General features: G+C 37.6%; 1 protein-coding gene across 1 annotated transcript in view; it reads right to left on the minus strand.

Moving 5' to 3' along the window:
• Positions 299–18,180, minus strand: part of ENKUR (enkurin, TRPC channel interacting protein) — a 33,451-nt gene continuing 15,569 nt past the window's right edge. The window contains exons 3-5 of the mRNA XM_005687942.3: positions 16,111–16,334; positions 10,695–10,841; positions 299–1,512 (exon numbers count right to left, since the gene is read on the minus strand). Of these exons, the coding sequence (XP_005687999.1) occupies positions 1,336–1,512; positions 10,695–10,841; positions 16,111–16,334 (548 nt within the window). The 3' untranslated portion in view covers positions 299–1,335. The remainder of the gene's footprint in view (positions 1,513–10,694; positions 10,842–16,110; positions 16,335–18,180) is intronic.

An 18,180-nucleotide genomic window follows, 5' to 3' on the forward strand; every position in this document is an offset into this window, starting at 1 on the left:
GTTGGTTGACTCTGAGGGTACAAAACCATGAACATGGAGGAACCAAGTAGACAAAAGGTGACTATAAGTTATATGCAGATTTTCAACTGGGTGGAGGATCAGTGCCCCTAGCCCCAGTATGGTTAAAGGGTCAGCTATATATATTTTTAACATCTGTCCTAAGGTAATAGGAATAAAGAAATGATGCCTATACACAGATGTGACAAAAAATTTACAGTGAGTTTTCAAAAATATTTGTATATAAAAATTTTTAACTAAAGTAAGCTTTTCTACAATGCTCTCAAATTCTGTGCTTGTGAAAAAGCTTGAAAAAAATTGTCATTCCCCCCACCCCGTGTTGTCTGTAGAATAAAAATCAGTGTAAGTAGTAGAAATTGTTATTGCTCTGATATTTTGTAATGTCATATAGTTTACCAAATTTCTATAATTTAAAATTTCATAAAATAATCTTTTCCTTCTTGGATACTTATAGGCTCATTTATTTTGAGTTGAAGACAGCTCTACTTACATAAACTTATTGCTTAATAAATTATGTAACCTTACAAATAGAAATATAAGAATTCACAAAGTAGAGAAAGCCAGAAAGTAAAAGTAATATCCCATATTAGTGAAATACATATAGTAAATTATGGAATATAAGGCACCTAGAATAGCAGGTTTTGAAAGTCAAATGTCAGAAAGAAGGTGATTCTCTTTAACAATCCTCAGTGATGCAATTTATAAGTTTCTCCTTGATTTTATATTATTTTCTTAATTTTCCTTCCTTCAAATGTAAACCTGTCAGCCTATATAACATTATGGATATTGAAAATATTAATAGGTGTGAATAGCTGCAAATGACAAAGGCTACCAGAGAATACATGTAATTTGTGGATCTCTGGAACAATACGTCGAAAACACTTCAGAGTAGTAAAAGTGCACAGAATACACAGTTATTTCTAATTCAAAATACTTTACAGTTTTTAACCTTGTGTTTCTTGCATTAATACAGTGAAGAAAAAAATGTGGAGTTCTGAGTGCTGACTTTTTCAGGGCCCAGAAATGAATGTTTATCTGAAACAAGTACATAGTTACAATGAATTATGCTATAGAACTGGAAAATCTAAAATCAAACTTTAATCAAGTTACAAGGAAACCCTGATGCTAGTAACAAAAATTTTTTGTTCTCTATGTAAGTAGATAATCCAATTATTCTTTAAACACTGCCTAAGCATTTTGGTAAAGACTTTTTCTATTCTTCATAGTATTTTCCTCCTTGAAAAAACTTATGGTTTCATTTTTATGTTTTCTGTGTTTTTTCCCATGTGCTAAAATGATTTTATTTTTAAAAATCCACTATTTCTTATTAGCAATATAAATGATTTTGTGCTTTTCGAGGACACCAATGTCGTGCTCCAGCTGCTTCATCTCTTCTTCCAGCTTCTGCTTGCGAATCTTCTTTGGTATGGAGTCAATGAAGACCGAGAGGGACTGAAACTCCTTATGCACCTCTTCCCAGTTCTTTTTCAGCCCCTGCAAATGGTAAAGAAAGCTGTATATACCAAAGCAAACCACGGGAGCAGAGCACATCACAAAGAAAATTGCACTGGGAGGAAAAATGTAAACAGGTAAAGAAAACTGCCAAAAATAACTAAAAAATGATATATGTTTATCAAGTTCTTGGCCATTGTAACGAAACAGACTGTATAGAGGCCAAACCTTGTCCGTGATTGTGTGCTCAATTCCCATTGGGAGTATTTATTTTCTTTGTTTTTAATCTTACTGTACTTGTTTTTACCATCAAATACATGTATGTGGAATTATGAGTAGTATGAAACTAAGCTTTTAGCAAATGCTTTAGTAAAAACAACTGAGAACTGATATCCTCAAGCAAAAAGAAATTTTTTTTGAACAGGAAATTATTTCTTATAAAAATTTTAGTTCAACAGAGAAATCATCAAAACACTAGATTCTGACATACATGGACATGTTTTCTTGTATCTGACTAAATGGGATGGTATAAAATGAAATTCAAATTAACAAGAGATGATCTTTTATGTGTTTTCAATAACAGGAAGAATTCTTCCTCCACATAGTTAAGAGATCTATACTTCACATTAATCTCTTCTACAAATGACTCAGATGTCATGCTAATTCAATAAGGTATGTGTGTGCGCGTAGTCACTCAGTCAAACCCAACTCTTTACGACCCCATGGACTGCAGCCCGCCAGGTGACTCTGTTCATGCAGATTCTCCAGGCAAGAATACTGGAGTGGGTTGCCATGCCCTCCCCCAGGGGATCTTCCCAACTTGGGACTGAACCCAGGTCTCCTGCATTGCAGGCAGATTCTTTACCACCTGAGCCACCAATTCAATAAGGCAGTTAATGTTTAATGTTCTCAGCAAACAACAAATTCAAAATTAGGAATCTCTTTAGGAACAACAATGGTTATTTCCATCTCTGCTTAGTTATTATTTCTTATCACAATGTACTAGAAGCCCCACTGACAAAATGATCAAACTAATTGAACTCATGCAATGAAATTTTATAAATTAATAATTTCTATTGTTCACAATGGGTACACCAATCATGTTATTTACATAAAAATGGAAAGTAAAACAAAATGGAATATGCCTCAAAATTATGATCCCTGACACACAGATGGAAAAAGATATCTCATTCTAATGTAAACCAAAAGGAAGTTGGGGTAGATATGTCAGAAAAATCTGACTTTAAAAGTAAGACTGTAATAAGAGAAAAAGGGCATTACATAATGATAAAGTGGTTGATACAACTAAAGTATATAACATCTGTAAATATTTATGTGCCCAACATGTGAAGTGAGTGAAGTGAAAGTCACTCAGTTGTGTCCAACTCTTTGAGATGCCATGGACTATACTGTCCATGGATTTCTCCAGGCCAGAATACTGGAGTGGTTAGCCTTTCCCTTCCCCAGGGGATCTTCTCAACCCAGGGATTGAACCCAGATTTTCCACATTGCAGGCAGATTCTTTACCAGCTGAGCCACAAGGGAAGCCCAACATAGGAGCGTTATAATATACAAAGCAAATATTACAAATTTAAAGCAAAAAAAAGACAGCACTATGATTATAGTAGAGACTTTTAATACCCTACTTCCATTAATGAATAGATCATCCAGACAGAAAATCAGTAAGGAAGCATCGACTTTAAATGACAGGTTATATCAGATGGATTTTTACAGAAATGTAAAAAATTTTCCATCCAAATGACTAAAAAAGCACACTCTTCTCAAGTGTACATAGAATATTCTCCAGAATATATCATATATTAGGTCACAAATCAAGTCTTAATAAATTTAAGAGGACTGAAATCATATCAAATATATTTTCTGATCACAGTGGTATGAAACTAGAAACCAACCATATGAAAAAAATTAGAAAATTCATGAATAGGTGGCGATTAAACAACATGATACTGAACAATCAATGAGTCAAAGAAGAAATCAAAGGAGAAGTTTAAAAATACCTTGAGTCAAACTAAAATGGAAATATACTAATATTTATAAGATTCAGCAAAGGCAGTTAAAAAATGGAAGTTCATAGTAGTAAATGCCTACCTCAAGAAACAAGAACAATCCCAAATAAACAACCTAACATTACACCTCTAGGAACCAGAAAAAGAAGAACAAAGCCCGAATTTAGTAGAAGGCAATAACAAAGATTAGAACATAAGTAAATAAAATAGAGACTAAAAAGACAACAGAAAAGATCAGTGAAATAATGACTGGTCCTTTGGAAGGATGAACAAATTTAACACAGCTCTAGCTAGATTCACCAAGAAAAAAAAGGACTCAAATAAATAAAAATAAAAGTGGAGATATTATAATCAATACCACAGAAATACAAAGAAACATGTTGTCTACTGCGAACAATTATATGCCAACATAATGGACAGCTTAGGAGAAACAGATAAATTGCCAGAAGCATACAATGTACCAAGGCTGAATCATAAAGAAAGAAAATCTGGATAGACCAATTACTAGTAAGAAAATTAAATTAGTAACCAAAAACCTCCTAACAAATAAAAAGTTCAAGACCAGACAGTGGATTCTACCAAACACTCAAAGAAGACTTTTACCAATCCTTCTCAAACTCTTCAAAAAAACAGAAGAGAAGGGAACTCTTTCATACTCATTTTATGAAGCAAGCATGATCCTTGTTCCAACATCAGACCATGGTGCCACAAAAAAAGAAAATTATAGGCCAATATCCCTTGGAACATAAATGCAAAAGTCCTCAACAAAATATTAGCAAACTGAATTTAACAATCCATTTAAAGAACCATATACAAACATACTTTGGAGATATATCAGGCTTGGTTCCAGACCACTTCAATAAAACAAAAAACCCACCCTGGGTTGGGATCTAGGGAGGAGGAAATGACAACCCATTCCAGTATTCTTGCCTGGAGAATTCCATGGACAGAGGAGCCTGAGAGGGTCACAGAGAGTTGGACACGACTGAACGACTGAGCACCCACATGCACACTATATCATAGTCTATTAAGTGTGCAATAGCATTATGTCTTAAAAAACAAATACTTGAATAAAAAAATACTATATTGCTAAAAAATGTTAACCATCATATGATAGTGCAGGGTTATGACAAACTTTCAATTTGTAAAAATCTCAATGTCTGTGAAGCACAATAAAACGAAGTACAATAAGACAAGGTATGCCGGTACTGTAATCAAGTGGGATTTATCCTAAGGGTGCAACATGCACAAATCAGTCCATGTGATATGCTACATTAATAAAATAAATGATAAAAATCATATGAGCACCTCAACTGATATAGAGAAAGCATGATAAAATTCAGCTTCCATTTATGATTAAAAAACTCTCCACAAGGTACACATAGAGGAAACATACCTCAACATAACAAAGGTCAAATATGACAAGCCCATAGCTAACATCATACTCAATGGTAAAAAGCTAAAAGTTTTTCTTCTAAGATCAGGAATAAAACAAAGATGCCCACTCTTGACACTTTTATTTAACATGGTATTAGAAGTTGTAGAAGAACTGTACAAAAAAGATCTTCACAACCAAGATAATCATGATGGGGTGATCACTTACCTAGAGCCAGACATCCTGGAATGTGAACTCAAGTGGACCTTAGAAAGCATCACTATGAACAAAGCTAGTGGAGGTGATGGAATTCCAGTGGAGCTATTTCAAATCCTGAAGGATGATGCTGTGAAAGTGCTGCAATATGCCAGCAAATTTGGAAAACGCAGCAGTGGCCACAGGACTGGAAAAGGTCAGTTTTCATTCCAATCCCAAAGAAAGGCAATGCCAAAGAATGCTCCAACTACCGCACAACTGCACTCATCTTACATGCTAGTAAAGTAATGCTCAAAATTCTCCAAGCCAGGCTTCAGCAATATGTGAACCGTGAACTTCCAGATGTTCAGGCTGGTTTTAGAAAAGGCAGAGGAACCAAAGATCAAATTGCCAACATCTGCTGGATCATCAAAAAAAGCAAGAGCGTTCCAGAAAAACATCTATTTCTGCTTTATTGACTATGCCAAAGCCTCTGACTGTGTGGATCACAATAAACTGCGGAAAATTCTGAAAGAGATGGGAATACCAGACCACCTGACCTGCCTCTTGAGAAACCTATATGCAGGTCAGGAAGCAACAGTTAGAACTGGACATGGAACAACAGACTGGTTCCAAATAGGAAAAGGAGTATGTCAAGGCTGTATATTGTCACCCTGCTTATTTAACTTATATGCAGAGTACATCATGAGAAATGCTGGGCTGGAAGAAGCACAAGCTGGAATCAAGATTGCCAGGAGAAATATCAAGAACCTCAGATATGCAGATGACACCACCCTTATGGCAGAAAGTGAAGAGGAACTAAAGAGTCTCTTGATGAAAGTGAAAGAGGAGAGTGAAAAGCTGGCTTAAAACTCAGCATTCAGAAAATGAAGATCATGGCATCCAGTCCCATCACTTCATGGAAAATAGATGGGGAAACAGTGGCAACAGTGGCTGACTTTATTTTTGGGGACTCCAAAATCACTGCAGATGGTGACTGCAGCCATGAAATTAAAAGACGCTTACTCCTTGGAAGGAAAGTTATGACCAACCTAGATAGCATATTGAAAAGCAGAGACATTACTTTGCCAACAAATGTCTGTCTAGTCAAGGCTATGGTTTTTCCAGTGGTCATGAATGGATGAGAGTTGGACTGTGAAGAAAGCTGAGCGCTGAAGAATTGATGCTTTTGAACTGTGGTGTTAAGAGAAGACTCTTGAGAGTCCCTTGGACTGCAAGGAGATCCAACCAGTTCATTCTAAAGGAAATCAGTCCTGGGTGTTGTTCATTGGAAGGACTGATGCTGAAGCTGAAACTCCAATACTTTGGCCACCTCATGTAAAGAGTTCACTCCTTGGAAAAGACCCAGATGCTGGGATGGATTGGGGGCAGGAGGAGAAGGGGACGGCAGAGGATGTGATGGCTGGATGGCATCACCGACTCAATGGACATGAGTTTGAGTGAACTCCAGGAGTTGGTGATGGACAGGGAGGCCCGGCGTGTTGCAATTCATGGGGTTGCAAAGAGTCGTACACAACTGAGTGACTGAGCTGAGCTGAGCCAGAGATCAAGAGTGGCATAATTTAAAATTATTGATTACAGAAAAGAAAGAAAATGTAGTCCTTAAAAAGCATGGCTATACATTTAGATTTATGAGGGAATTAGAACTGTCTTATATAATGATACCTTCATAATAAGCCCTCAAAGTACAATCTTGTAAACTTCCAGGGGACAAAACGGTTTATTTCCATGTTAAGATAAAAATGACTACAGGATTGGACACACTTTATAGAGAAGATTTGTTGAGAAAAAAGGCTACAGATGTTGAACATTTCTTGAGAGAGATTACATCAAGAAAAAAGAAGGAAAAATATCTTTTAAATTTTAAAAAGAGGGAGATGGGTTAACACAGTTCTTAATAGTGTTTGAGAAGTATTCCAAAAAGAAGTCTTCAAAAGAGTTCTATTTTTCCATAGCCTTTCATTATGAAATGGGAAATGTGTTTCCACAGTGCTCTACAGGGGTGCCCACTGCAGAGGTGAAATCTATGTATTTATACACTTTGAAATATCAAAGGTTTTTTTCAAAGCTCCTTGCATGATATTTCCCTATTACTTGTGGTCACAGCAGCTATATGTTTCACAGTATTTCTTTTTAAAGGAGAGTTTGCTTTATATTCTAGTTTGTACAATAACATTTGGTTCAAAGTCAACTGCTAGGTATGGGAACTAAATGTGATTATATTGAAATAACCTCTTTGCTGCTTTTTAGTTATTTCATTAAAAAAAATCTTTTATGCACTGCAGCAATACTGATTTTCCCTTATTTTTATATCTTAACTTTTCTTCCTTCTGGTCTGATACTGAAGCAATATTGTTAATTTTGGGAACACTTCATACAGGGAGAAGCTGTCATAAAATAGTAAGAAGTGTCTTCAGCTCCAGGCTCCTCTGCTGCCACCCCACCCTCATCCATTTTTTACCTTCTAGTCCTGCTCTGTAACTAGGTGGTGGGGGTTAGGGGTGAGAGTATTAATCCCTATGGGCTGCTCCTTCCCCATTGTTTGTCCCCAGCCAATGCCTGAGTTCAGCCAAGGAGGGCACTGGTGGGAGGAAAATGAGCTTGGGGCATTTCTACCCCCTCCCTCGATGTCACGTGGACACGACTGGCCCTTCCATTTGTGACTACAGTGCCCGTCAGGGACCCCTCTTCCAAGCTCCGGCTCCCACCTGGCTCTGGTAATGCTGTTTCCAGACCCTGCCTTTCCAGCCTAGGGTGGTGGTGATTCCCACTCTTCCTAGTCCTGGGTGCCTCAATGTTCCTTACTGGTTCCCTTAGCGCTGCTTCACCTCTGTAAACAGCTCCTTTGTAAATTCTCTTCAGAATCCCTGTCTAGCATGTTTTCTGAATCCCTGGTGGATAGAGCTTCCATCTGTGCACGTGTGTGCTATGTGGTGAGAAAACACCTCCCTGGGAACTGGCTGATGTGAGTTTTAGTCCCTCTTTGTTGCTGTTGTTTAGTTTGCTCAGTTCTGTCCGACTCTTTGTGACCCCACGGACTGTAGCCTGTCAGGCTGCTCTGTCCATGGGATTCTCTAGGCAAGCTTTCTGGAGTGGGTTGCCATTTCCTCCTCCAGGGTATCTTACCAACTTAGGGATCAAACCTGCATCTCCTACATTGACAGGTGTATTCTTTACCACTGAGCCACCAGGGAAGCTGTCCCTCTTTAGCTAGTTGTTAATTTTGTGAACCAAGGCAAATGTAAACCAAACTCCAAGCACCCTGACGGTAAGGACTGCGACAGTATCCTTTGGGCTGGGTAGAAGGTCTGGAACATGGTAGATGTTCAGGAGATGAATGGATGGATGGATGAACAAAAGAGCCCACTTAATATATTTGCATTTTATATCCTCACCTGGGAAATGAGAAGTTTGGAATCTTTAGGCCAGATGATTCCTTCCTGGATAATGGGACTGACTGTAATTCTAAAGAACAAGCAGAATGAATCCTACTCGGGGACATGTGAACATACTGTCACAGAACTACAAGCAGCTCAACCAGCGGAGGGAGCAGTGTTCAGGTTTGTGAGAAGCAGAGCCAGTGGCTTTGTTACCATGGCAGCTACACTACTCAGGCTAATAAGGCATCCAAGGTGGGGTCAGCTACTGTCCATCAGAGTGTATGCAAAGAAACTGCATGACCACATTAGGAATCCAAGGATTGCTGACCTACTACGGAGGTGCCTGAGCAAAGAGCCTTTTCCTTCCCAGGGAAGTTCTTCCTCTCTTTCCCTATCTTTCAGCATTATTTAGATACAAAATGGCTTTCACAAAAGCACATAAGTTTTAAGAATGGCAGAGTCAGAAAGAAGGGGGAAGAAAGGAGAGAAAGAGTGGGGGAGGGAGGGAGGGAAGTAAGAGCAGGGCTCTTCCTGAAAGTGACAGGCAGCCATGTCTGCCAGCCTTCTTGCCTGCCTGTCCTCCCTTCTTCTTTCCAGCGCACTATTATTAACCATCCGGGTTTACACTGGGCACCAAGTTAGACAATGCAGAGACTGCTGACCACAGAGAGACTTGGTTTCTGCCCTCAGGCCACTCCTGTCACGTGGGATACTCTCTTACTCTTCAGTTTAAAGCCCAGCTAAAGACCTACCTACATCTCGCAGTGGGTGTTCATGCCTGGGAACCTTATAAAACATGATCTGTACATAGACACATATCTCTGTATGTACACACATCCAGAGCACCTCTCATCAACTAAATCACAACATTATTCAGAGCAGAAATTTTATCTTATGACCCTTGGGGCTTAGCATGATACTCTATGCATAACAGGTATTTAATAAATGTTTATTGATGATTATGATGACACTGATAAAATGTTAAGAATTTATAACAGCATATGAATCCATTTTTCAATAGAAATTAACATAAAAATATATTTTTTCTGTTTTGAAAAGGTCACTAGAAATTGTTTTGTAGAAAGCTTTCACAGTAACAAAACAAGGACTAAAGTACTATTTTTACCTCTATAAGAGACAGGATGACTCTAGAATAAAAGTAGATGCTTACTAAATACTCTCTAAAGATGATTTGAGCAACTGTGCTCATATTCCCCAAATATTTTAAATGCTTCAGATAAAGTCTTGCATTAAAAACTCCAACATAAGTGTCTTTAAGTCTATTTTAGTCAAAATAAAGAAAACATAGGTAAAACCTAACACTTGGTTATTTTAAAATCTAGACATTTGCTTATAAGAAAGAAAAAAAAAGTTGGTCTAGGGACAGGACAGTTTCAATTATTCTACAGCTCCACCTAGTGAAAAATATCTATTTATGAATATTATTTTTGAAAAATTCAGGGCCATGGGAATGGAAATAAAAATGCTTTTTTGCTTTATTTATGCATATTCATGTAAGAGTTGGACTATAAAGAAAGCTGAGCAGCGAAGAATTGATGCTTTTGAACTGTGGTGTTGGAGAAGACTCTTGAGAGTCCCTTGGACTGCAAGGAGATCCAACCAGTCCATCCTAAAGGAGATTGGTCCTGGGTGTTCATTTGAAGGACTGATGTTGAAGTTGAAACTCCAGTTGAAACTCTTTGCCACCTGATGCAAAGAGCTGACTCATTTGAAAAGACCCTGACGCTGGGAAAGATTGAGGGCAGGAGGAGAAAGGGACGACAAAGCATGAGATGGTTGGATGGCATTATCAACTCGATGGACATGGGTTTGGGTGGACTGCGGGAGTTGGTGATGGACAGGGAGGCCTGGCGTGCTGCCATTCATGGGGTCGCAAAGAGTCGGACACGACTGAGCAGCTGAACTGAACTGAACTGAACTGATGCATATTTATTGAAGGAGAAGGTGAACTTTCTTATGACACTACTCAGGAAAAAACAGAAGCTCACTCAGTCAGAAAAGAATTATTATTCAACAATCCCTATATTACAACATTTTGCTCTTCCCAAAGAAACAGCTTTGCTGCATGTAACTGTCACTGTAACCAAAAGACAGTGTTCTGATTTCAAAAATCAAAGCGCTGGCCTTAATGATCATTGATGTTAGGCCCTCATTTCAGAAATGTTCCAAAGAATTCCACGCAGATGTGAATTACAGAACGCTTACCTGCAGAACTGCATCCCTTTCTTCATCAGATAGCCTTTTCATAGCTGCTTTCCTGAGGTTTTCCTGGATATAGTTATCATATTCTTCTTGGGCTTTCTTCACTTCCTCGTTTCGCTTACATATATATTCAGGTGTGACACCATAATCCTTATAAAGATTTTTCAGAAAAAAAAAGAAAAAAATCCTGAAAGTTACCTTATATACATGTACATACCAAGCAAAGATTAGGAGCAAAAGAAATGTTACAGACTTAAAAGCTTTTGCTCAAAACACTGCAAATTAAGTCAGTGATTTTATTTTCCTATTGGGAACTAGTAGCTTTTATCTTGAGGTCTCTTTTGCATAACTTTGTGTTTTTTTTTTTTAAAAAAAGATAAATGCTTCTAATGCATTGTAAAAACAGACCCTTAAAACTACTAGGCACATCTGCTTTAAGAAAAAAAATGACTTGGGCCCCTAAGGTTGTTTTTGGAAATACAAAATTCAATTTTAGGCTCCTGGGCTGCTTATAAGGACTGACAATGAAGCAATCAGCTGTGATTCTTTTAAGTTAGTGAATGTGTTGCTACCACTGTGCAGAGACACAGAACTACTCCCTGTTCATTCTCCAAAAAAAACTATTTGAGGATGTATTTGGTGGTAGCTACACTAGTGAATAAGAAAGGCAGTTTCTGTCCTCACAGAATGTGTTTTCTGTGGGGAAAAAAGCTTATAAAAAAGAGATTATAAAATAATATTTATAAATACAGTAAGAAGAAAGAGAGTCACGAGAGCTAATTGAGATAAAATGTCAGGGAAGATCTCTCTGAGGAAGCTGCTGTTGAGAGATATGAGTCATTGAAACTATGCACAAATATCCTGGTTCTTCTCCTTGGAGGCAATACTTCCCTGCTCCCCTTTCAATTAAGATGTAGCCATGTGACCAGCATTACCCCGTGTGAGTGCAAGTAACTTCTGTCCTTTTTGAATCTTATGAACTAATGGATGACTTGCCATGTTCTTTTTCTCTCTGGTATGATGATGTTCTTTTTCTCTCTGGTATGCTTTGGGTTGCTGGGCCTTGGAATGAGGATCAGAAGTAGAGCTCCCAGCAACCCTCAGAGTACATGCAGCACAAGGAAGCACTAAAACTTAGTTACTTTTAGTTACTTAAATTTGGGGGTTATTTGTTAGCCACAGCATAACCCAACCTAATCCTGACTGAACAAGGGATAGAAACCTTAGCTATTAATATAAATGTGCTTTGGAAAGTTGCAAAGCACTATACTGATAAACTCTAAGAGCTCAGTACTCTGAGCATTTAGTTATTAGTACTTTGGGTAAATTAGTTCAATGGTAACCAGTTCAGTCCACTTCAGGAAACACTGAGGGCAACACCTCTTTTCGGCTCAGTACAATCAGTGAGGTTCATAATGATGATTCTGTGTCATCACAAGAGATTATATTTGGCATATTCTGTTTAAGAAAAAGAACTACCTCACAGATGAGGAAAAGCTGCAGTGATCTGAAATATTCTCATGTGCTGGATCATTGAGAGCTAATGCATACTATTAATATTAATAATTGCATATATTATAATATCCACTCATCATTGAATTTTTACTAGGTGCCAGGTATTGTGTCAAGTGCTTAGCATATTTTATATCATTTAATCCTCACAATGCTGTGATAAATCTAATAACTTGTTAAAAAAATCATGGAGTTAAGTAAGTGGCAGAGTTAGAATTTGAAATGCTGTCTTACTATTATCTCTGTATAACTCAGGCCAACATCCATGCTTCACTGTGCTAACACAAATTGCCCTCATGGCACAAATAGGCACACAATACTTTACTTGGAATTAAAACATGAGGTTCGCTCATTTTTAAAAAGTGGCATCGCCCTAAAAAGGACCTACTGTCTCACGTAACAATAAAAGATTTTAAAACTTAACTCTGATAAATGGAAAGTAAGTTGAGTTAGTCCTTCCTGAGCTCTGACTGCTTAGCCACCAAGAGTATTACTAGGAGCAGAGACTCTGCATTGCTTGGTAGACAAGCTCAGGTAGACTAACCTAGCATTTTTCTGTCTCTGTGATGGAGACTCAATTTCCTGTTCAAGGCAGAAAATGTATTGAAGTGGGCAGCTTACACAGAATGCAGCCATGAGGAGGGGGGACACAGAGCATGGTCATCGAAGGAGAAGGGGTGTTTTGTGTGTGTGTGGGAGATGGTGGAGAAATGATGGTGGAAATGGTTTTAAAAAGCCAGGAGAAAGAAATTTCTGCTTTCCCACACCCTATGGGACAGGAAGTCTGAGCAGCCTCCAGGGGCCACAGAAGGAGGAAGTATCAAAGAGAAGCTGGAAATCTTCATTGTCATGTGCTGCCAACTCCTAGACTCCTACTGAGGTGTCTTAGCCAACTGAGCATCAGGGGTTTTTCAGGGACTAAGCAGTTTTTCTCTAATAACGGCCTTGAGGCTCCTGTTTTGATTGTGAGCAGGCGTTGGATTCATCATGGTGGATCACCGGAAGAACTTAATGCAAGCCCCTCAACCATCACTATTACAATTTCCTTTTTACTCTTCCTTCTTCCTTTCCTTTCTTTTTTGCCACAAGTTATTATTAAGCATAGGCTTCCCCGGTAGTTCAGAGGTAAAGAATCTGCCTACAAGGCTGGAGCCGCAGGAGATGTGGGTTCAATCCATGGCTTAGGAAGATCCCCTGAAGAAGGGCATGGCAACCCACTCCAGTGTTCTTGCCTGAAGAATCCCATGGACAGAGAGGAGGCTGGTGGGTTATGGTCCACAAGGTCACAAAGAGTCGGACACTACTGAAGCAACTGAGCACGCACACATTATATTATGTACTGGAGAAAGAAATGGCAACCCACTCCAGTATTCTTCCCTGGAGAATCCCATGGACAGAGGAGCCTGGCAGGCTACAGTCCATGGAGTCACAAAGACTTAGATATGACTGAGTGACTGAGCACGCTCATTATTATGCATTACTATTTAGAATTTTGTACTCATACTATGTGTGTTTCCAGCATTTTTGTGTTTCATAAACATGCAAAATAAAATAGGTTTCATGTAAGGCAGTTTTCATAAGCTTTTTAAGCTTTAAACTTCTACATTTTAACAGCTAAACCCATGCTTCTATAATTTTCACCAATGAAATCATATGCTTATCTGATAAGCACCTTTTCAGATAGAAATGAAGGTCCTGAAAAGACTAGATTGTTGTTCAATACTTTCAGGGTCTGTTTTACTCCAAACACAAGTGAATATATTCAAACTGAAATAGCACTGTGAATTATTTACACTACACTGATAGGATGGACAGTTCTAAAGTTGTTTTCCTCTTCATTTCTCTCATTCTGTTACAAAGATCATGTAAAGTGAAAGAAACTGAAAGTGAAAGCCACTCAGTCATGTCCGACTCTTTGCGACCCCATGGACTATACAGTCCATGGGATTTCCCAGGCAAGAATACTGGAGTGAGTTGCCTTGCCCTCCTCTAGGGGATCTTCCTAACCCAGGGATTGACTCCAGGTCTCCCACATTGTGGGCAGATTCTTTACCGTCTGAGCCACCGCGGAAGCCCAAGATATGTAAACTAATAACTAAATCCTAGAATCTTCTGAAAGGTTATTCTTTCCAGATTCACAATAATGACTGTGCTTCTAGCGACAATTCCACCTCACCAAAAATGAATATCTTTTAGAGAATGCTTGTTATAATTCTTAAGTATACTAATAATTGAAATTAAGGAAAATAACTATAGTTTTCCTTTACTAAACTACATGTTGTTCATTCCAAATTCTCCGTACGCTCACCATACTAAATTTGGACCAAACGCAGACTTCAGGGGAATGAGAATTGACAATCTAGATAATTTGTTCAGTGAGAGCACTGTTTTTCTTATTGAAGTAAAGGTGATTTACAATAGTATATCAGTTTTAGGTATACAACATAGTGGTTCAAAATTTTCATAGATTATAGATTATACACACCATTTAAAGCTGTTAAAAATGTTGGCTATATTTCCCTTGTAGCTTACTTGTTTAATATATCCTAGTAGCTTATTTATTTTATCCATACTAATTTGTACCTCTTAATCCCCTCTACTTTTCCACTCCCCACTGGTAACCATTAGTTTGTCAGAAAGCACCATTAGTAATAATAGAATCTTTATGAATAATTTGAATATCAGGTCTTTTTAAAAATTACGGTGCTCAATTATATAACACTTTATTACTTGAAAATTTTCCCCATTCTGGTTTTAGCACTGGAAACCCTGCATGTTGGGGAAACCTTAGTCCCGGACAATTGGACAACTGGTCATCCTATGAAAGATCTTCTCTTTTGGAAGCCAAGATGAACTATTGCAGTAATAGGAGAAAAAGGTGAAATTACTGAACCATAACCTTGAAGAGGTTTTTAATGTGAAGAAGCATTATCATGATGACCCTGTATGCAAGACAGCCAAAAAGACACAGATGTGTAAAGCGGACTTTTGGACTCAGAGGGAGAGGGAGAGGGTGGGATGATTTGGGAGAATGGCATTGAAACACGTATACTATCATGTAAGAATCGAATCACCAGTCTCTGTCCGATGCAGGATATAGCATGCTTGGGGCTGGTGCACGGGGATGACCCAGAGGGATGTTGTGGGGAGGGAGGTGGGAGGGGGGTTCATGTTTGGGATCGTATGTACACCTGTGGTGGATTCATGTCAATGTATGGCAAAACCAATACAGTATTGTAGAGTAAAATAAAGTAAAAATAAAAATTAAAAAAAGAAGCATTATCATCTTGAAATACTGCTAATACTTTAAATTATAGGCAGCACTATGTGAAATACTGAGTCTGGGTCTCTGTAGACAAAGTCAGTAAAGTATATACATGAAATTGCCACCTTAATTGATAGGGATATGTGATAAAGATATAAACAAATGATAATTATCTTATAAATAACCAAGTTTAGTGAATTTGTTCATTGTTTTTCGTGTACATTAGCTGTCAGCTTGCTAAAAGCTAACTCTTTAAGAGCTAACTAGCTAGTTGAGTGATAGATCAATCTATGGCAAATCTTCACCTTGAATTAAAAAAATTTTTTCTATTTTCTTTCTCTATTATTTTTATAATTTTTTATTAGAAGGTAATTGCTTTATAATACTGTGCTGATATCCACAATACTACTTAATTTTAAAACAAATTTTTATTGGAGTATAGTTGCTTTGCAATCTTTTGTTAGTTTCTGTCATACAGCAAAGTGAATCAGCTATATGTTTACATATATCCCCTCTTTTGGGGATTTCCTTCCCATTAGGTCACCACAGAGCATCAAGTCAAGTTCTCTGTGCTATACAGTAGGTTCTCATTAGTTATCTATTTTATACATATCAGATTTTATTAATATATCATAAGGCTACCTTTTTATTGATGTACTTTGGAACCAGTCCTGAAGTTTCAAGGTCATGCTTGTCTCCAGTTCTTTTGTCAACATAAATTGGTTTAGGCTTTTTAGCCACTCCCATAATGACATCAGCTGCATTTGTATTTATAAAATTTTTTTCACTCTGTATTCCCATGACTGGATGGTCAGTCCTCAATGGCACAGGTGGCTTTCTGCGGTCATTCCATTCAAACTTTTTTTCTGTTAGACATAACATTTCCATTGTTAATGTTAAACCATAAACATGTCTACTCAGTACTATTTATAACATCCAGATATTTTACCATTAGTATATTAGAGTTGTATTAAAAATATATTCAAATATTTAAGGTAAAAATCAGTAATCATAAATGAAAAATATTCAATGTAAAATAATCAATATGTTGAAGAACAATATAAAAATCTAAGGGAAGAAAATAAACCCCCTAAATCATATGTGAGCTAATACATTTTTATTAGCTATTATGAAAATATTTGCTTATAAAGATTTCAACAAATATTCAGTTTGCCCATTGAAAAAGTTCAAAGAAACATGAAAACGTTTTTCTGAGTACTTTCAATATTATGAATAATCATTTTCAGAGGAAAGTTACTATAAAATCACAAAGTAAAGAAATCAAATTTGATGTATTGAAAGTCCAAGAATCTGTGAAATTTTTTGCAGATTATCATTACAATGATTATCACTGATTATTATTACAAGGCATAAAGATCATGTAATAGCTGTGCATCCAACATGCAGCTTAAGAAATAAAGATTACCAATACTGTTGAGGTTTCCTATTCACCTCCTCGCTGATTACATTTCACTTCCTTAAATAACTACTATCCAGAGTTTACCTTATTTCTCTATTCCACATTCTCTTAATTAGCAGCAGATGAAACTGGCTGTTCTTACACAGTCTCTTTGACTTGACCATTCTGACTCACCTGTTTTGATACAGCCACATAGAAGTGGTTTATCAAAAAGCTAAAATGTAAAATAATTACATTTTATTTCCCAGAACCAAAGGCAACAACTATCTTGACAAAACCTTACTCAAATCTTAACCCCACACACAACTACTAGGTACTTTGTCTTTATTCATTTCTGTACTGTTTGAACTTTTAAATCATTTTATATAACTTTTATCATAAGAAAAAAACAATATTTTATTATTAAAGGTCTATGAAATGGACTGATCTCTTGTTATGGGCTGAATTGTGTCCTGACCCCCATATTCATATGCTGAAGCCCTAAACCCCAGTACCTCAGAATGGTACTGTAGTTGGACATAATTTTAAAGAGGGACTTAAGTTAGAATGAAGTCATTAGGGTGAGCCCTAATCAAATACGCATGATCTCCTTATAAAAGGAGGAAATTTGGACACAAACACAGAAGGAAGACCATGTGAAGACACAGGGAGAAGACAGCTATCTATAAGTCAAGAAGAGAGGTCTCAGAAGAAATGAACCCTGGAAATGTCCTGATGGTGTTTTTGTTTGTTTGTTTTTGGGCTGCACCTTGAGGCATGTGGGATTTGTTTCTCTGATCAGGGATTGAACCCATAATCCCTGCAATGGACGCACAGAGTCCTAACCACTGGACTCTCACATAATTCCAGGAAACACCCTGATCTTGGATGCTAGCTCTCAGAATTGTGACAAAATAAATTTCTACTTAAGCTACTCCATGGGGCTTTCCAAGTGGCACTAGTGGTAAAGACTCCACCTGCTAATGCCGGAGACAGTAAGAGACACAGGTTCGATCTGGGTCGGGAAGATGCCCTGGAGAAGGAAATGGCAGCCCACTCCAGTATTCTTGCCTGGAGAGTTCCATGCACAGAGGCACCTGGAGGGCTACAGTCCATAGGGTCTCAAAGAGTCAGACATGACTGAAGCAACTTAGCACGTACATACTTGTTAGGGTAGCAGCCCTAGCAAACCAATATACCCCTGATAATTCTATACCCTCCCACAAACATTATAAAGGAAGTTTTCAATAGTCAATTGTCATTAATTCATGCAATATGTTTTTGCTGAATACTTACTATGTTCCCAGGGAGTG

The sequence above is a fragment of the Capra hircus genome, chromosome 13 (assembly GCF_001704415.2).
Source record: "Capra hircus breed San Clemente chromosome 13, ASM170441v1, whole genome shotgun sequence".
NCBI classification, from domain to species: domain Eukaryota; kingdom Metazoa; phylum Chordata; class Mammalia; order Artiodactyla; family Bovidae; genus Capra; species Capra hircus.